The sequence below is a fragment of the Corella eumyota genome, chromosome 3 (genome assembly GCF_963082875.1).
Source record: "Corella eumyota chromosome 3, kaCorEumy4.1, whole genome shotgun sequence".
In the NCBI taxonomy this organism is placed as follows: Eukaryota; Metazoa; Chordata; class Ascidiacea; order Phlebobranchia; family Corellidae; genus Corella; species Corella eumyota.
In genome coordinates this window covers 1,123,568-1,144,367 of record NC_137492.1, presented here as the reverse complement: position 1 = coordinate 1,144,367, position 20,800 = coordinate 1,123,568, and the positions used below count along the sequence as shown (strand labels likewise).

The following is a 20,800-nucleotide window of genomic DNA, read 5'->3' as shown; positions in this document are numbered from 1 at the left end:
ATATGTTTTATAATTTGGGTTTGGTGACCATGCCATAACATACTTAAAATCTTTATGTAAACATTAATACTTTTGGCATGTTTTAAATCATTAAATTGATTTTGTCATTTTTTCCCGTCGCATTGTTGTAATATTAATTGTATATCGTATTTATTATTTACTTTTATCAATGTGCAAAATATAATAATAATAATAATATATTAATGAAGTTATTTATAAGAATTATACAAATACTAAAACAATTAAATTTAAACAAAATTCAAAAAAAAATTCATGTTTTATTTTTAATATCTTACCAAATTTACATTTTAAAATAATTTAAATTGTCTGCCACCTGTGACATCATATAGGAGTATTATACTGTGACTATTTCGTCATAATTAACGCTCCAGTAATCTGCTTATCAAGTGAAAACCAAACATTCTAAAATTTTAATGCTCCAAAAACAAATAAGATTTTAAATTAAAAATTCCAGAATTAAAATGTAACTTTTTGCGCTGATAAGAAATAAAAATAAAACGAGGAAATTAAATAAACAAATCCTTTTATCAAGGTTTAGAATAATGTTGGGTTTAGAATAATATTTAAAGCAAATATTGGGTTTGATAACAGGGTTTTAAACCTTATTTTAAAATTTAATTAGATAAAAAATCTAATATTAAAAAGATAAAGTAATAAATTTTCCTGAGCAATTCATAAATGATCATTTTTTTAACAAATTATTCATTAGATACCAATTTTTTTTAATATTAAACTACTAATTTTTCCATGCTAAATTTTGCAGAAAAATTGAATATTTTATGGAATTTTTTTTTTTTCAAATATAAATGTAATATTAAAAAGTTAAGATAATAAAATTTTTAAATCAGTTTATAAATATTAAAATAAATACTAAATTAATCATATAAGAAAAATTATATTTTAAAATATTAAATAACAAATTTTTTGTGCAAAACTTTCCAAAGACATTTTTTCCCATTACATGCAAAGTTAAGAATGTTCAACTCTGAAGTTGATGTTTTGTTTTAAATGTTTGTAAATCGTTCATCATTTGAAATAACACGCACGACATCAGACCTAAAGGTCGTACAACTACACGCTAACTGAACTTAGGTAATTTACTATTTTCAAGTTTAAAAAAAGCTTTTTTGTCCTAAAATATATTTGTGTGTTTATTATTTATTACATCTAATTTGTTTTTTAATATGTTTAAATTTCTATTATAAAAAATGAAAAAAAATAATACACTCAGAATGTTAAAATTGTTAATATATTTTCTTTGCTTTGCATAGTTAATGTATTTTAAAATATATTTTACTGTTATTGTTATCTGTACAGACTTAAACTTATGGGACGATATATAGATGCATATATGTGGCTAATTTAAAGGCCTTAAAAATAAAGTAAATTGTGATTTGATGCGTGGGTAAGTTATCATTAGCAAATATTAGTTGAGTTGCAACCATATTATAACAAATAAAATGCTAGATGTGGGTTGGGTTATTGACTAGTTTATAGTTTATATAATTGTGTTTTTAAATATTTATCTTTTTTGTTTTAGTTTTGAGAAATATCCAAAAAAACTTTAGTCGCCAACTTTGCTCTTTATTGCCCCTTCGCGGAAAGAAATAAAGATTTTACAAGAAAAAAAATTCACAAAATTTCGTTTTGTAAATTTAAAAACTAATTTAAAAGTAACTTTATATTTTTATCTAGTAATTAATTTCATATAACGTTTACATATTTTTAACGCAGTTTTTGAAATAAAGGTGAATTAAAGTTAATATATTTTTATTCACTTAAAAAAATTGATTTTACTTAATGATTTTTTTTACATTTTCTTGCCAATAAATTTTTATTATTTGTTTACCTTTACTTTACAACAAACATCATAGTTTGTATAAATACGTATAAAACTATGACGTCATTATTTACTTTTGTTCACGTCACTATTTACTTTAACCTGAGTGAGAGAAAAATGTTAAGTTATATGCTACACTAAGCAAGTATGTTAAAAATTTAAGTTAAACATCAGCAAATTTTAACGAACCTTAAGGATTAAAAATCAATTTAGTTTGGGTCTGGAATTATAGAACTAAGTGAGCTCATTTTTAAAGCGATTTAAAGTAAAAAATTGCGCTCTTAAAGTTTAAGATTTAGTGTAATTTGCAATTAATAAACTAATCATAAATTTTAAAAGGAAAAATAATAAACTATGACTAATATAAGCTACCATAAACAATATACATCTACAGTAGGCGTACTTAATGGCATAGTATCAAATTGTTTAATAAACTAAAACGGGATGTTATTATTTTTCATGCCATATTATTATAAGTTCATTGTAAAATTAATTTATTTTAATAATATCTTTATAATATCGCCCCCCAAAAAATATAAAAATTGTATATGAGTTAAAAGTTTAACCTTTGCTTGTCCTTTTGTATTTAAAATATATGAGTTATATTTTGAATAGTGAAACTACGTAGTAAAGTTTCTTTGTAATAAAGTGATTCATACATACATATAACTGGTGCTATATCGTGATATGGCATATGCCAATATATAAGGGTACGCTTATTAATCATTTGTTAATAAGGTTATGCTTTAAACGTAAAGTATTTTATGTTAAATTTTGTTGTTTGTGAATTATATATTCAAAAAAAAGGGTTAAAATTTTAAGGGAAGTTTTCAGTTTAAAAATTTTGCAAAAAAGGTTCATTCCTAAGGCTTTTATCGACTTTAAATTTTGAACTTTGTATTGTAAAGTGATATCAGTTAAACAGTTGAGTCAGTCTACCTTAACCTTGTTTTGTTTGAAATGGGAAATTTACCAACCGGGTGAAAAAATTTTTTCAGTTACTATTTATAACTTTCAAAATTGAGCTAAACTAAATAAAAAAGAATTATAATTAATGATATTTGCGGGCTATTTTAAACAACAAAAAAGTGGATAATTTATCACGATTTCATTTCCTTTGTAGAATTAAAATACCTCAAAGTTTTTACTAATTGTCAAATATGTCAAAATTTCAAGATACGATTCTGGGTAACCTATATTTATATTTAGCGTGGCGAAGTTTTAGATTGTATTAGTGGCCAGCTAGGCATAGTAAAAAAACAATATTTGACATAATTGTTTGTTTATGATAAAAAGTTGATTTACGTATTTGATATTAAATTCTTAAATCACTTTTGCGTAGTAGGCTACTATTATACAAGAATATAAATCATATTCAATTGCTGTATATCTGTATTTGGATATAGGTTTTGCTTATTGTGAGTCAGTATATACGCATTGTAAGTGTGTAGGCATTATTTAATCTCTATAGAAATTGATTAATCATATAGTTTAGAAACTGAGTGGCTTTATTTACAATACTAAAACAGGAAAATGCCATTAGTTAAAGCTTAATCGATACATGGCATCAATTCTATAGTAAAATACTTGTATTTTTGACAAGTTTTACATGTTTTAGATTGAATAAGGTTTTGTATTAAATATTAATAATAAAAATATTTAAAGTAATGGAAAAAGCAATGTTGAAATCAAACCTTAAAGAAACACACTTGAACGATGAGATTGTTGAAGTTAAGGAGAATGAAAATAAACATGGAGTTAAATTTGAAGAAGGGCCGACGTTAATTGTACCAGGTAAGATTTTATGTTGCTACAACTTTAAAGTAAAACCGCTTAAACCTTTAATATTCTAAGTGAGGTTGACCCAGTTTTAAGTTGTGATCTGTGGTTGCAGTAAAGCCTTAAAAATCTGTGATTTTTATAGCCCCAGCTCTGTTTTAAGTTGTACTTGTTTAGGTTGGTATTATCCATGGTGAAAGTTTGTTTGTTAAACAGATTAGTGGATTTATAAACTAACCTAGGGTTAAAGAATTTAAGCTTTGCAAATTCTTGATAGAAAGTGCTTTAAACTTTTGCAAAATTGTGCATTTAAAAGCCTTATTAGAAAATTCACATATTCAATATTTTTATTATTATTTTAACTAACTGCATCTTCAGATTTATAGATTTCGCAAGAACTTAAAGAACTTTATCCCCAGATTTTATTTAACTTGTTATATAAACTACAGATTCACCCAAGCGGGCAGAATCAATGTCGAGCCAACATAGTGTATCGTCGATGAGACCAGCAAACTGGTTTGCAAGGAGAGCTCAACGAAGTAGAAACAACACTGCTTCAACAACAAGGTCAGTAGTTCAAATCCACCCACAACCTAGTATAGAGTCATGCTTGATGTTTAAAGTCATAACATAAAGTAAAACCGTAACGCTAAATACATTCATCCGGTCTAAGAATTAAATGAACTATATGTATATGCATCATGCATTCACGTGGTTTAAATATCCTGTTGCTTATCTGTAATAAATCTTGATTTACAATATATATGTGTGTATGTCCAATATAAACCCTTTAAAATAAAAAAATATCCTTTGCAGAGCGCGGGCAAATTATAACAAGCAAATACTAAGTTTAAGACCATATTGCAGCAATTAAAATGCCGTCTGCGAGGCTGCCAATGCACCATTTTAGCACTTATAACTTAATACATTTAGGAATAACAAAATTTAACAAATTGTGTGTATGTAGAAGTCGTACTGATACAAATAACAGTGGAGTTAGCAATGGAAGCAACAACTTATTGGGAGTGGAAGCAAAAGTAGGAAGAAAGAAATCTGTCATGCGTGGCCTTGCCAGAAGAGGAAGGTTAGTTGTTGTATTAATTAAAAGTTAGTATACTACTATAACTTTGCTGTTTAAAATTCTTTGATTTTATGTAATTTAATTCCTTTAATTTGGATTTAAACTAAATACCATATAAAAAAATCTAAAATAGTCACAAATTTGGTGGCCGCTATATGGCGCTAGGGGGTAAGCACCCAACGCGTAATATGATATCATAATAGCTAGGGTTTAAATCATTTGTCTCATTATTCTCACTAAGGTGTAAAGCTGTAAACAACAATGATAAAAAGAATGAAATGGGATATGGTGTAAAAAAGTATTCCAAGTTTGGCGTAAGCCTAGTTAGTAAATAATACTTGAAAGAAAGTCGATAGCATTTTGTATATAAGATCATGGGTACATTATTAAACCGAAATCAAAAATGTCTTTGTATTAAATTATGTTGAAAAGGAAAGTAAACTGCTTAGTGGACGTTTTTATAAATAAGCTAGGCTTATATTTAATAATGCTATAATGTTAAATATAATGCTATATACTGTCAATAAACCTTTTCTCAAGTCGTCATAAAAGAAAACGCGGTGTAGTTGTGACGTAACAAATAAAGATCCGGATATGTAAAAAATATTAGTTATAAATATATTGAGTTCACTCAAGCAAGGGTTGAGTTTTTTAAACAGAAAAATATTCCAAAAATTCAAGAAAAAAATTGGAATTAATTTGTTTTTATAAACCTTATCTTTAACTGCGAAAAACTTGGGTAAAGTGAAGTCATTCCCGTAGTTCAAATTTTATGATTTATAACCGAGCGCCTAAATACACAAGAAAGTTAATCCCTACAATGAGTTGTCAAATATTAAAACAAAATTCGACTAAATCAATAAAAATGTACAACGAAAGTTTAGAGTTTAAATTTAGCTTACGGGCATGAGGAATAAAGGTGATTATTAAAGTTATGTTTTAAAACTTTTTAAATTGTAATCAAAGTGTAAAAATTGCATTGGAACTAGAGGAAATGTCAATATTATGCCTAAGCTAAAGTTAAGTCAGTTTAAATTAGGTTAGTGTAAAGCTTTTAACATTTAAGTGTAAGTTTAAAGTTGTAAATCAAAAGCTTGCTTAATAGAAAATACATAGGGTTTTAAATGTAATATTATAATGACTTAAAATCAATATTCTGTTCAACAAAACTTATACAACATATTAGGTAAGTACCAGTATATTAAACGATAATTACAAAATTAATACAGTTTATCTTATGTTGTATGAAGTATTTTAATAACGTTGTTGAAGTATTGATTACCTATATAAGCATGGTTATCGCATTGGTGGTAAGAAAATATCGGTCGATCGCTGTTTTGCTAAACGATGCATATAATGGGCATAACAATATTTCTAAGACATTTAAATATTACCAAGGTATACCCTTACAAAGTAAACGTTAAATGAAATTGCAATTTTTAAAAACAAAACCCAAATTTAAATTATTTTTAACTGGAGATTTTATAACTAAAAATTCAGATTTTAATGCATAATATAACAGTAATATGCACAACAACATAGTCCAAAGTTGATCTAGTTCAAGTTATAATTAATATTAGGATATAGTTTGTTTATTAAACTGTTAAAATATTAATTAATTGTAAACTTGTGACCGAAATTCAATTAATAAAAACCGCTCTTAAAAAATAATAACCTAACAATTAACAATGTTGCTATTTAAACAAAATTCAAAAGCAAAAAACAGCTCTCTATTATTTTATGGTATAATAAGCAAAAAATAAACCCTATTCATAAAAACAGGAAAGTTATAGAAAATAATAGGATATGCACACGTAATAAGGAAACTGCTCTATACTTCTTAGTTAAAATTAAGCTTTAAAGTTTAATGTTAATATAGCAACTGTTTTATTTTTGCAGAACGGTTCGCAGAGGCATGAAAGCTGCTTTGCATATAAACGAAGCAGACTCGCTGTCGTCTCATGATGGCCGCGAGGTGGGGCTAACGGGCGAGCAGAGGTTGAGGATGTACGTATTAAAGGAGATATTGTCGACGGAGGAGGACTACACAAAACTCCTTCAATTTATAATTGACGTGAGTTTAATATTTTAATTAGATTTAATCAAATATTGATGTATTATATATATTTATCATTGTAACGTCACTTAGGTTATGATTCCCGAGTTAAACAACTGCGTTAAAGACGAACACGTGACGTCAGTGTCGAATGACGTTATCGAAGAATTATTATCAAACATTCGCGAAATTCATCAACTTCACATCAAGTTTTCAGCAGCGTTAAAAGAAGCTTTATATCCGTATCCATACTACACTCACTGTATTGGAAAAATTTTCATCAATTTTGTAAGTCCTTAAATTGTTTCAAAAAGAATAAAAGGCCACACTTAAGACCTAACAACATTTAAAGCCATTTAGATGAGTTGTTAGGTAGTAAATTTAAAGTAATTTAGAAAAGTTATTTGGTTTTTAATTGTTCCTCAACTAAAAAAAGGTTACAATTTAGATTTAAGTGCATTTGAAAATAAGTTTATAGGTGATAACAAGCTCTAGATTTTCCAATTCATAAAAACTAACTAATTGCTTAAATTTATATTTTTTAGAAAGAAGAGTTTAAAGCTTATGGTGAATATTGCGCGAACTTCACCAACGCTCAGAAGATCAGTTACAAGTTGGAAAATGATGGTTGTATATTGGAGCTTATTGACGTAAGCATAAACTTCATTTAGTTTATCTTTGTTATAAAACAACGTCGGGTAGTTTCGTTTTTGTACGATGGTTCTAGCAAGCAGAAACAGTGATATATTTTATGTCTTTAGTGTTTATTTATTTGCTCATAATTTGGTTAATCATGAATGTATATAAAATTGCCGATAATAAAACCAAATACTTAATTTAAGCTATAATATTTAGGTGTTTAGTTATTAACATTTTCCAAAGTACAACAAATTTTACTTAAATTTAATACTAGGTAATAGCCCAGCTCGTCTTATGGTTGCCCTTTCACGCACCATAAGCAGCAGTAATATTGATTTAATAGGCCTATAAATTGGACATACATAACTAAGCTTTTTTATATAATAAATATATTCTTATTTGTAGAAATGGAAAGGTAGTGTTGCGACAAAATCTCGAAATTTTCTCCACCTGGAAGGTTTCATTATCTCACCTGTACAAAGGTTGTGCAAATATCCTCTGTTGTTGAGAGAACTTAAGAAATTTACGATGGCAAGTCATCCTGATGCACAACCCGTCTCGGATGCAGCAAAGGTATGTTTGTTAGTTATCTATGACGTCATACTAGATATGTTTGTTAAATATTTGTGACGTCATAACCTACCCACAAAAATGGTAAAAATTGGAAGATTTGAATGTACCAAACCGTTTAAAATGAATCTTTGTATATAGGTAATGGAAGAAGTTACAGCATCAGTGAACGAATCCGAAAGAAGAGCGATCACAATGCAAGCAATAAGAGATGTGGACTCAGCGTTTGATTCATGGGAAAAATCTGGAGTAAGTATTTAACATTTCTAAAATGCCATATAACATAATGAGTGTATTAATGGAATATAAATGTGGGTCTAACACTTTTTAGTTAGTTTAAAGTTTTTTTAAACTAAAGACATACGATGTTTTCAGCTAAGTAAAGTGGTTTCATCTTGTGGTTTAAAATCTTGGTTTATTTACATATTATCATTTGTAAAATCTTGAGCAACCTTTTCTTATAACCGGTTTAACAACCAAACCACGCAGTCTAAAAACCACAAAATAACTTGACGCATGTTTACATAGGTTAAAAGTCAATTTAATAGGTTATACATACTCCTGTAACAGATTAAGATTTAATCCACGTATCATAAACTGGTACAATCTGAGACTGGGTTAGGGTTATTTTACAAGGCCAACTATATATTAAACTTGTACAACCTAAGACTGGGTTGGGGGTAATTTAAAAAAGTCAATAATATTTTAAACTTGTGCAACTCAAGACGGGGTGGAGTAATATCATAGGGTCAACAATCTCTTAAACTTTGAACTGGGTTGGGGTGGTACCATGAGGTCAATAATGTCTGAAACTTGTACAACTTAATACTAGGTTGGGGTAATAACACAAGGTCAATACTATACTAAACTTGTCTAACAAAGACCATTAATAGAAGTCCTAAGCATAACAAATATAATTTAAAATCAAATAACATAAATAATCAACATCATACATTTTGTTTTAGTGTTTATCTAAGCACGGCTTTATGGTGAAGCGGGGCGGGGCGGTAAAAACTTGGTGTATTCGTTGGTTTATTTTAAACGGGTATGAGATGAAATATTATCATGAACCAACTGACCAAACTCCACAAGGAACTTTAGATCTTACAGCTTATAAAAAGTTTGAGGAAAACACAACTGAATTAGTAGGACGACCTAACTGTTTTGGGTAAAGGAAAACTGTTTTTTTAGTGTAATTTTAAGTTACTTTCTGTTTAATTCTGATGTGCATAACATTATAAATAGGGACTTTGTAATTAACATAACTTAAGTTAGCATAAAACTTTGTATTCCCCACACAAAACTAAAAAGACCAATATTTTATAACAGTATAAAGATGCCGGATCGAACGTATTACATGTACACAGTAACAGACCTCGAAAAAAGTGAATGGCTTTCAATATTGAGATGGAAATTCGACTGCATTGATAGGTAAGAACAATTTTAAATCAATTATAACCTACCAAAAACAGGCTAGTTCCTTACAATAACCCTTCTAAATTTGGATTAAAACAGGCTTTAAAAAACTACACATAAAGCACCGTTTTTGAGTTGTAAAAGCTTATAGTAAACTTCTAAATTTTTAGGCAACGAAATCAAGCACATCGGCCATTGGAAACTGTTATTTTTTCATCTCTGTCCTCGTTTTTACATCCTAAAGGCCTCACTGAAACTGACGAAAATAACTCACCTGATAAAAAAGAACCCATTACTTCCAAAAAGAAGAAAAGTCGATCAAAATCCTTTCTAAGGATATCTTTTAGTCGAAAACACAGAACTCAAGAGAACACAAAAGTTACAACAACATGAACATGTTAGGCTTTCACTGTTATCAAAGGCTATTGTGACGTGGTTCACGTGGTGTTTTGGGGATAAATTTAAATCCTTTACAGGATTTTTTCTTTTGGAAGAAAAATACTTGAAAACTGAACCCCTTATATTGCGAAGCCTGCTAATTGTTTTTTCAAATAATTTTAGGCAATATTTATAGTTCAGGAAGATGTGCCGTAAATTATAGCGTTGTAACATTGATATATTTATCAGCTCACAAGGCTTTCTAAACAATTTTTTTGATTTTCTAACTCAAATAAAAGCATACAATAATGCTGACTAAACATTTTTAATTAATAAGTCTTATAACGGTCCTAATATCGTTGTTTTAGTTCCAATTTTATTGCGCGCAGCGTTTTCGTTTAACATTTTTAATAGAATTATTTATTTTTATTATTTAATGTAGTACATTTCTATAAAAATATGTATAAAATTTATTGTTCTATTTTAAATTTCTTGTTTTAATAAATCTTAATTTTACTAAATTAGCATTTGTGTATTTACAAATCAAAATCACTTTATTAAATTTTGTTTGTCAGACTTCATATACATTATGCAAAAATTATTTTTACTAAATTCAACTTCTGAGAGTTGAAGATTTACGTGATGAAATCTAGCCTTCATGACGTAATACAAAACGATATTACCTCATAATCATTAACTTTCTTGCAATTTTTTTCAGTTAAGAAAAACATCTTTATAAAATCAAGTGTGATGTCATAAAAACAACAATCCAAAGTTATTATGCAGCATTATAAAAGACTTCTATGACATCACAACCAACTTAGTTTTCAGGGTCATCAGAATCTGGAGGAGGAGCCATCGGAGGGGGTGGAGGAGCAGGTCTTCCTTGATCCATAAAACCCCCATCCATAGACCCGGGTTGCATCGGCATTGGGGGTGGTCCCATTGGGGGCATGGGCCCTCCACCCATATGAGGGGGACCTCCCATAGGTGGTGGGTTAAAGTTGTTGTTAAAGTTAGGGGGTGGAGGAGGAGGGGGACCACCCATGGGAGGAAATGGCATTCTGTTGCTGTCAAACATTCCAGGGGGTGCGGGTTCAAAGTGGTCATCATCATTGGGGTTAGTCCCCGGGGGAAACGCCTCATCTTCGAGCTCCCGCTGTTTATGGGCATCACCCCTGTCATTTATCATGGGAGGCGGGCGAACCTCAATTTTGTAGTGAAATTGGAGAAAAAACTAAGGAAAGGATTCAAAACAATTTGGAGTTAATTTATTTAAATAGTAGATATTCTAAATGGTCTTCTAATATATTTAAATTTTAGTTAAGCTTGGTTTTATATTCTTACTTGTTTTGTGTCTTTGTTCCAATGATTCCAGAACTTTCCTTCTTGTTTGTCGATCTCTCGACTTGGAACCTGGAAAATATAATTTTAAGTTATTCAATTTTCATATAAATCCAATTTTTTTACACCTAGTTATATATTTATCTACTTTAATTTTACTTTAAAGTTGCAACCTTTAACTTAAAGTTAAAATATATTATAGTATCAGTGTGATTTCTCCATATCTAAAGCCTTTTGCATTTAGGTAGAAAGACAAACTTTAACACAATATTCAAAAACAAACTTACCTTAAATGAAATAGTCTCATAAGGTTCGGCAGCAAACAGCAAGTATTGCCACTTTCTATCTGGAGGTTCAACATGTTGTTCGTAAGCGGACATAAAACGATGACGTGGTTGAATTGAATCAACAATTTCTGGGTAATCAACTTGAAACAACAAACTTTGTTGTCCGGTTTCAGGTACCCTTTGTTTTGTTACTAAAGAAAAACCAGAAATATAAGATTTGGATTATTTCTAAAAATATATCATGGTTTAAAGGTTAATAAATGCAACCTTATGACAAAAACATGTAAAGTTATTTCAGTTAGTCTGTACAATAAATAGAAAAATATAAAAATATTCATATTAAAAAGCCCTTGTGTATTTAAATCTAATTAATATTTATACAATTTTTTTTAAAGGTTTAAAAAATTGACAGAAGTTAGTGCCTAACAAAAAAAACAAGGTAGTGATAGAAATCCTACCTTAAAAGATATAAAAAAAAATTACACCAAATTATTGTCACACCTTTATAACCAGGACGTCCAATCTTTACAAATTTCTTAACTTCAACCACTGCTTTAGCAGGCGCAGGTTGGATTGGTGTTTCCTTTGCATCCCTTGCTGCTCTTTTGGCCAAGTTTGATTGATGCTTTTTGCCTTGTGTATGAGCTAAATAACTTCCCTAAAGTAATGCTTAAATGTAAAACTTTTAAATTCGTTTTTTAGTAGTAGAAAAGTTAAAATCTTACCTCGTTATTATGTAGAGTTAAACAAAGTTTGCATTCATAAGATCCAAGATGATTTTTCATAAAATATGGATCCTAAAACAATAAATAGTTAGACTTGATAACATTTAAGTTATTAGTTCGTAAAATATTCAAACGTTACCTTGTTAAGATCGATTGTCTCCAACGCTAATTGCCTCAATCTTTCTCTTCGATCTCGATTAGCTTCGGAAAGTGAAGCGACCCCACCTGACCCAGTTTTACCCCCAGCTCGATGCTGAAAATCCATCTTAACCTATCTTATCCTGAGTTAACGACTATAAATATGACAATTTATGTTAAAATGATTTAACGAACGCGCTATGATAAATAAAAAACGATTTAAAAACGCACGAGCGAGCAAAAACTGTAACCGTATACAAACTTGGAACAGGTGTCTTGATTAAAATTATGCCACCAAACCTTCAATTTAAAACACAGACAAATATACTAATTAAAAGGTAGTAAATTGTACATAACATACTTAAAGTAAATAATATAGATAATCATTGCATTTAACATTTATTTATATACAAAAATTAATGATTATTTTTTGCATCTAACAATACGTCACATTACAGCTTTGATCTTGCCTCCATAAAAAAGGTAAACAAACAAACAAGAAGTTGAAAATAAATTGTTGTTTTAAGTTTACATGGTTGAATTGTATGTTTGTTGGTGTTTGTATATTGTTACTGTGAATAATTGTTATCTAATACATTAGAAAAAGAAACTTTCAACATTTAGGCGGTAAGAGGTTTAAAATATACATTTTACGTACAAACTTAGCTGCTAAATTTATTTAATTTTTCATTAAACTAATTGCGTAAAATTCGTTACAATAATGTAAAAAAATCTTTTCATTTAAATCCTATTGTATCTAATTACCCAATTCTTAATTTTTTTGTGTTATATTTTCTGGAAAAGCTTCTCAATGTTACAAAATGGATGACCAAGAATTATTGGACTCAATGCTGCCCTCTAACGAGAATACATCCTCTGGAACTTATATAGAGGGAGTTGGGGATGAAGTAGTCATTGCACTTATTACAATAGTTGTATGTGTGGCCACATATTCATCTTTAATGTACAGGTAAATATGAGTTTTAAATTAAGTTCCTGTTTTTGGATTATGAGTTATTTAAAAACTAAATAAGATATATAATTATAAATTTAACATTTTTGCCAATTTCCATGTAACTTTTCAATTTGCTTATTTATTTTTACAACAACCTGTGTTTTTAAATGTACTGACTTCAATTCTGTTAAAAATATTTCAATTTAATAGCTTACCCAATTGTCAAAGTGTTTTTCTAGATGGATAAATCACAGAAATTTGACATCAATTCACCCAGATAGCCAGGAAAGTGTAAATGCGACTAGAAGTCAACTTCGTATTGGTGCCAGTAGTTCAACAACTGATAGCAATTTAAGTGAAGAAACCACTGAAAATGTTAGTTCTTAAGTACTAAATTTTACATCAGAATATCAATAAATTGTTTATAAATATTTTAACTTATAGGAGAACAACACAACCCATTTCTTTACTGATCTTAAATGCCCAATCTGTTTAGTGGATGCTACTTATGCAATAGAAACTAACTGTGGACATTTGTTCTGTGGTAAGATATAAATTAAGTTGGTACAAAAATTAAGTTATAAAATATTGGATTTTCTTAGGTCATTGTATTATTACCTATTGGAGGTTTGGTAACTGGCTTGGGGCAGTAAATTGTCCCGTTTGTCGACAAAATGTAACTCTACTGATGCGTTTGCAAGGTGACACTGATAACACACAACATGAACAGGACATTCAATCCAGTATTAATGAGTATAATAGAAGGTTTTCAGGAGAGCCAAGAGCTGTAAGTACCTAAGCAATAGACATGCATATATATACCTAACAATTTTGTAAAATAATAAGTTTAATTTTAGATCATGGATTACATTCGTGACCTTCCAGTATTATTGCGCCACCTATGGAGAGAATTTTTCTCAGTAGGTGGCCTCGTATTCATGTTTCGCATCAGAGTCATTTTGTGCCTTTTTCTTGTCCTAATTTACCTTTTATCCCCACTGGATATATTACCAGAGGCGGTACTAGGTGTTTTGGGATTGCTTGATGATTTTTTTATTCTTTTATTGGTCCTTATTTATGTTACAATTATTTATCGGCAAGTAGTAGCAGAAAGAAACATGTAATTTATTTTGTGCAATCTCGTTTTTCATTTTTCATTACTTTTAATAAATGTCATTTCGTTATAAATGTTCATTAGTGTTAGTCTGTCATATTTATCTATTTTAAACACATTTGTAAAAAAAAATTGAATTAAAATTACGACGTGTATTTTATTTTACAGAAGAATTAGTCCAAAGGTTTTAAAATTATAATTGGGTAATATAATCTCAGGCACCTTAATTATAAAACATATCAAGTAAAACAGCACTATTAATTTAGTACTAAACACGAAATTAAAAGGCAAAACAGGTTGTTTATAAAGTTATAACACACTTTCATGTTTATCCAGTGTGCAAAACTACAAAAAAAGATCAAAACAAAAACAGTCAATTGCAAAAAAGTACCATTTTGCCGACACACAAACATGCGCGAGTAAAAAGTTTATAATTTCAAGATTGTGACAAAGTTTATAGAAACATACAAGAGCTCTTTGGTTTGAATGGATTATCGGGAGGTTTTGCCAATAAAAAATCCCGGCTCTCGTTCTCTAAAACATAGTTTAGAAGCTCTGTTGCGGCAGTTGATACCTTTACAAAAAAAACAATTTTAAAACACTTAAAAATAGCGGAATGTTTAATTTTATATTGCAACATGCAAAGTAAGTCAGCTTACAAAATAAAATTTAAACAAACACGTTATCAAAATATAAACTTAAGCATTTAATTTAAACTTACAGGTAATCTTTTGATGTTAGTGTGATATCTTAATTCGTCCACCATTTTCTTAGCATTTTGAAGGTTACATGGTACTTGGGAATTCATTTTGCAAGTTTAAAATGGCCTATACCCTAATAGGCCCTGTTATACAAATTGCAACACTCATAAATATTTAATATCGACAACGTAATTCGCAAATGGATAACTTATAAAACAAGTTCATTTTAAGCGTCTTTTAACCAAATGTTTTACAATGTTCTACGAATAACAAGGTTATATAAAAATATAACTTTTAATTTTCTATTGTTTTTGGTCTAATTAGCTTAATTTTTACTTTATAATGACCGCAACTACGTAGTTTCGTTGTTTACCACACCCGACCAAAATCCAATAAAAAGGATCGAGGCTGATCTGAAACTGTCGAGACTACAATTTTATTATACACATGAGGACAAACCAGTTTTGGTTTCGTTTTATTTTTAAAGCTATTTTTAGAAATTTTTAATAATTTGATTCAACAAAATTAAAAGTCAGTATTATCTTACATATTTAAATTTAGTAATATTTATAATTGTTTAAATGCAAACATATATACGCGCAAAAAGCAGTTCCAATAACACATTTATTTTATACACAAAAAAAAAATTCATCAAATATTAGTTTAAAGCTTATTTTAGTACGGTGCTGTTTTATCTTGTCTGAGAGTTTTTTTGTATGTTGCATATTCGCTTCCAATTAAAGGACTCGGTGTGTTACTTAACTCTTGACCTAAACAAAAAAATTTGTGATTTCATATACATTTCCCATACTTACATACTACTTACTTATAGTGTAAATTAAGTACTTCTATCCATATAAACCTACCCTCGTTGTTTATAAGCCATTGCTGCAGGAATTCCTCCTTGTTACTAGGAGTTACATTTCTTAAAAGCGACGGCGTTCTACCTGGCGTTGGAAACTGACTTCTTTCTCGTATCACGTGATTCCCTATCCTAGCTATCGGACTATTCTCGTGACCATACACCCTTGGTGTACACTCATGGCTTATTAAAGGAGGGTGTGCAGACCTCGTTATATTTCTATTTAACTTTTTAACTTCTTTCCGATGTGTTGCGAACGATAAGGTACTTATCATATCCTTGCTTGATATCGTTCGTTTTGTTAAGGAAGCATTCGTCGGGTCTTTGTATAAGGTTAAAACAGAGCAAGCCAAACCAGTACAACGTAGTGGGTAGTTGTTAATCTTATGATGCTTATTTCCACCTGAGAATAGATCATCGCGAATGCTTTTTGAGGTACCGCATCTACTCTTCTGTCTCGACGTCGCCAAACTTGATGTTTCAATACATTCAACGTCGTTAATTCTGGAACGGTTAAGCCAACTGTATCCACCAATAAGGAAGAATTTGTTTCCGATGATACAACCACCATGTTCAGTTCTTGCTGTGTGTAACTTATAGCTGGTTTTGCTAGGATCTGAACTTCTACAATTACAATGTTTATACGAAATGCTTGTTAGTTGGTGATTAGATGCAAAAATAATAAAAAAAACACAAACTTTTGAACAGGAGTAGTCGATGCCAAGGTCCATCTTTCGTCTCCTTGTTCCAAACACTTAAGTGACGTCATTAGTGACGTGTCCTTACAAATCGTCCACTGATCATGAGTCGGAATGTATAACTCAATCTAAGAGGAGGAAAGTTATGTTTTATGTAGTTTTTTTCAATAAGTTAGAGTTTTTTTTACTTCTGTAGCTCCTGTGATCCCAGCCTCTGGGTGGTTTGGATCGGTTGTAGCGCCACCTATCAACCAAAGTTTGTTCTCGAACGCGTGAAGACTTCCTGAAAATCTTGGTCGTGTCAAGGGTCTTCTGCGCTCCCATTGTTTCGTCATAGAACAATATCTATCAACGGAATAAGTAAATTATTCATTAGCGGCTCCAATATAAATATTATACGAACAAATCATTTTTGTCCAGAGTCAATGCTCGTAAAAGACTAAATATGTATTTAAATAAATATATTTTATTTGCTTTAGTACAGCCTCTCTATTCAATATATTAGTTTACTTCATGTTTGCGTGTTTATTAACGTGATTTATGAGTATAGATGAAGTTTTGACCTTTATAATATTATTCTTTAAAAGTTAACTTTACCCTCAAATTACCTTTCCACTCTCCTTGAAATAAGGTCTTCACTTGACCCACCAACTGCATACAACTTTTCATTTAAAGAAGTGATTGCAATATATCTTCTAGGACTACTGACAGGTTGGACTGTGGTCCAAGTGTTATTAACAGGGTTGTATGACTCAACTTGGTCGATTGTGACGTTGTTTTGAACCCTGCCGCCTGAAATTGAGAACACTATTAAACCAAACTTAAAGGTTTGTTAATGCGAAAAATATTTGGTAAAAATAAAAAAAATGTCAATTAATTAGCCCACATTTTTTTATATATATTAAACCTGTAAAGTTTAAGATTAAAATATATTTTTTTTAATTTGTGACCTTACCGACAACATAGAGTTTCTGATTAAGCTCTGTCATCTGAAAACATTCTCTTGGTAAATTCATTGAAGATATCTCCAACCATTCCTCCAACCAAGGATCAAATCTCCAAACCTTGATTAAGTTAATTAATTTACTTAAATTTTGGTTGAATTTAAAATCTACAAAAGTCTATTTTTTCGCACTGTCTTAATGCAAGCTTTAAAAATTTCTTTGGGTATGTAAATTTTTTTTTAAGTATATATTGATACACATTACATAGTTTAATGCATATGCAATAGAATATTTTACCTTATTACTTGGTAAATCCGTTCCTTCTGAGCTATCCCCTCCAGCCACATATAAAAATCCACCAAGATTGGCAACTAAAACGAATAAATATTAATAAAAAAAGGTTTACCGTGAGTTTAAACATATAAAAATAAATTTAAAATATAGGGATTTATAATTTAAATAAACTGCGCGGCTTTGTTGATTCCCTTTAACATAACAAATATAATTTTAACATTACCCGCATGGTGGTGTCTTGGTTCAGGCAACTTTGTTAATTTATTCCACTCTCCTTCCTCTAAATCGCAATAATAAACAGCATCGGTGAATTGTCCTTCTTTCTTTAACGCCAGTCCACCACAACCTACTATCACTTGCCTCTAAAATTAACAAAATCGAGTGAAAATACGAAACATTTTAAGATTGCTTTTCTATTAACAATTGTTAAACAAATAAATTATTAAAAATAGGTGTAAAAGTTGCTTAACCTTATCAGTGGACCTTGGCTCCGTCCTTTGATTTTGCATAACACTTCTTCTGAACGTTAACAAATGATATCTAATACCTTCCCTTACTAACTCCCCTATTTCAGGAACTTCTGACACGTAGGGAGATTTTTCTATTCTGTCAATTATCTCGTTTTCTGGGATCATTGGAAAGCGAACATTACGCATTAGTCGACTAGCGTAAGTGATTCTTGTGGACCTAAAAACGGAACATTTTCTTTTTCTTGCTAGTTGATGTTTTAAGTTAATAATATCTTGAACTTAAGTTAATAATATCTTGAACTTAAGTTAATAATATTTTAAACTGGGTTGGGGAAATACTATAAGGCCAATAATATCTTAAACTTGTGCAACTTGAGATTGGGTTGGGATAATATCATGAAGTCAATAATATCTTAAACTTGTGCAACTTGAGATTGGGTTGGGGTAATATCATGAGGTGAATATTATCTTAAACTTCCCAATTTAAGATAGGATTGGGGTAATATCATGAGATCAGTAATATATTAAACTTGTACAACTTAAGACTGGGTTGGGGTAATATCATGAAGTTAATAATATCTTAAACTTGTACAACTTAAGTCTGGGTTGAAATAATATCATGAGGTCAATAAATCTTAAACTTGTATAACTTTAGACTGGGTTAGGGTAATATCATTAGGGAAATAATATCTTAAACTTGTACAATTTAAGCTTGGGTTGGGGTAATATCATAAGGTCAATAAATCTTTAACTTGTACAACTTAAGACTTGGTTGGGTAATATTATGAGGTCAATAATATTTTAAATTTGTACAATTTGGGACTAGGTTGGGATAATATCATGAGGTCAGTAATATCTTAAACTTGTACAACTTAAGACTGGGTTGGGGTAATATCAGAAGATTTATAATATCTTAAACTTAAGACTGGGCTAAGGTAACCAATTATTTTTTTTCCAAACTTACTTGTCAGCATCGACCCACTTAATAACCGAATCAAAAATGATCAACTCTGACGTCACTTGTAAATCTTGACGTGGCAAAATAAATTGAACCTCACAATATCGAAGTTTTAAAAACTCTTTTTGTTGTGAAACTACTCCGAAATTTTCACTTGCCATTTTGTAACACTCTTCAAGCAAATTTGATAAATCATAAAGATTTGCTACCTAAAAATAATCACAATTTTAAACCAATTATGTACAGAAAAGAGTATAAAATATGATAAATAATATAAAACATTGGCCAATATTATAAGTTTTTAAAGTAATATTAAGTAATTAATACCACATGCTATAAATACAGGGGCCTACCTGTAAAGTTCGGAGACAGTTTTGTACGCAAAGTCGTTGCGATAAAAAGTTAGCGCAAGCATCAACAACTGAAGCCATTCTTAAAAACGAGGCTGCTGACAACATATCATCGACTGTTTTCTTTGATAAGGATACAAACCCGCTAAAAATTAATAAATATCAAATGTTTAGTGCAATTTTACTATGTAAGTAAATCAGTTAGTTAGTTAGTACTCTTTTTTACCTGTAAATTGCTTCTAAAATTTCTTCAACAACGTTACTTTTTATACCAAGCAACGGGATTTTAGTGATATCCTGACCGTCTGTGTTTTCCTTAAGTACAAACATGTCACGTAAATAATCACTATTGGCCGCCAAAACAACCTAAAATTTAAAATAAAAGGTTATTGAGTTAATAAAAATCAATTATTTTTTAGTACTTTTACGGTTACTCTTACGCATTTTAGGCATTTTGCTTTACTATGAATTTATAACCTGCAATTTGAGAAGGTTTCGACCTTATGAGCTTTAAAAGTCGTCTTCTCTTCATTTAATTCGGTCACTGAAAGTTGAACATCACATAAATGACCGGACGTCCATAAGTCCTTCAGTCTTGTCATGAAAAGCTCGTGCTGGTTAAGCAACGGGAAAATTTGCAGCGGATCATTTGCATTTGTCTGCTTCGTTCCTGCTTTTTTATTCATCGCATTTGGTAATTTATTAAGTTCTTTAGGCTTAGCAGGTGGGGGCGTACGATATGTACCGACTTCAGCCCTGCTATTACGCCTATAATACATTTAGATTTCTTATCTAACAAAACATTTTTATATTTTACACACATATTGCTAAAAACGTGTGATATTTTAACTCGTTTGATACAAAATTGTTGCAAAACAATGGTTTATTATGAAGTCGACATCAGAAAATTTAATAAATTTAGCAATTTTTATTTATTTCTATGTTTTTAAAAATCAAGTTTACTGAGTAGTTAAACATTCTAAAAGTTAAAAATATCATGGTCTAATTCCAAAAGTTAAAAATATCATGGTTTAAAACACTCAAGCAATTAAACACCGTCTGATGACACTTAAAAAAGACATTTGGTTCTGCGAAAAGGGTCTTAATTTAATGCCAGACCTTAAAAGTTTACCAATTTTGCTTAAAATGTTATTTATTGTTGAATATTAGTGACATTTTT

At 29.8% G+C, this 20,800-nt stretch overlaps 5 protein-coding genes across 5 annotated transcripts; 2 read left to right on the top strand and 3 right to left on the bottom strand.

Annotated features, from left to right (window-relative positions):
- The first annotated feature begins 3,484 nt into the window (after positions 1-3,484).
- LOC145744580 (uncharacterized) lies at positions 3,485-10,295 on the top strand. Its single transcript, XM_082562457.1, has 11 exons — positions 3,485-3,655; positions 4,090-4,207; positions 4,608-4,724; positions 6,621-6,795; positions 6,871-7,065; positions 7,323-7,427; positions 7,822-7,989; positions 8,128-8,235; positions 8,952-9,154; positions 9,316-9,417; positions 9,573-10,295. The coding sequence occupies exons 1-11, from the start codon at positions 3,529-3,531 to the stop codon at positions 9,793-9,795; spliced, it is 1,641 nt and encodes a 546-aa protein (XP_082418583.1). The 5' UTR covers positions 3,485-3,528; the 3' UTR covers positions 9,796-10,295.
- On the bottom strand, positions 10,168-12,472 carry LOC145744582 (splicing factor 3A subunit 2-like). Its single transcript, XM_082562459.1, has 6 exons — positions 12,276-12,472; positions 12,137-12,208; positions 11,913-12,069; positions 11,412-11,602; positions 11,128-11,196; positions 10,168-11,017 (listed from the first exon to the last, which is right to left on the bottom strand). Exons 1-6 carry the CDS (start codon positions 12,399-12,401, stop codon positions 10,601-10,603), a joined length of 1,032 nt encoding a protein of 343 aa, XP_082418585.1. The 5' UTR covers positions 12,402-12,472; the 3' UTR covers positions 10,168-10,600.
- A 287-nt stretch (positions 12,473-12,759) lies between these two features.
- LOC145745227 (E3 ubiquitin-protein ligase RNF170-like) lies at positions 12,760-14,480 on the top strand. The gene is made up of 6 exons (XM_082563235.1): positions 12,760-12,901; positions 13,079-13,244; positions 13,469-13,604; positions 13,674-13,773; positions 13,832-14,016; positions 14,087-14,480. The coding sequence occupies exons 2-6, from the start codon at positions 13,096-13,098 to the stop codon at positions 14,351-14,353; spliced, it is 837 nt and encodes a 278-aa protein (XP_082419361.1). The 5' UTR covers positions 12,760-12,901; positions 13,079-13,095; the 3' UTR covers positions 14,354-14,480.
- On the bottom strand, positions 14,339-15,307 carry LOC145745228 (guanine nucleotide-binding protein G(I)/G(S)/G(O) subunit gamma-7-like). Its single transcript, XM_082563236.1, has 2 exons — positions 15,065-15,307; positions 14,339-14,917 (listed from the first exon to the last, which is right to left on the bottom strand). The coding sequence occupies exons 1-2, from the start codon at positions 15,149-15,151 to the stop codon at positions 14,798-14,800; spliced, it is 207 nt and encodes a 68-aa protein (XP_082419362.1). The 5' UTR covers positions 15,152-15,307; the 3' UTR covers positions 14,339-14,797.
- A 412-nt stretch (positions 15,308-15,719) lies between these two features.
- Positions 15,720-20,399, bottom strand: LOC145744990 (uncharacterized). The gene is made up of 13 exons (XM_082562974.1): positions 20,121-20,399; positions 19,847-19,986; positions 19,624-19,765; positions 19,277-19,479; positions 18,313-18,529; positions 18,066-18,204; positions 17,846-17,919; positions 17,560-17,668; positions 17,213-17,396; positions 16,793-16,949; positions 16,605-16,732; positions 15,911-16,530; positions 15,720-15,814 (listed from the first exon to the last, which is right to left on the bottom strand). Exons 1-13 carry the CDS (start codon positions 20,397-20,399, stop codon positions 15,720-15,722), a joined length of 2,487 nt encoding a protein of 828 aa, XP_082419100.1.
- Between the last annotated feature and the right edge of the window lie 401 nt (positions 20,400-20,800).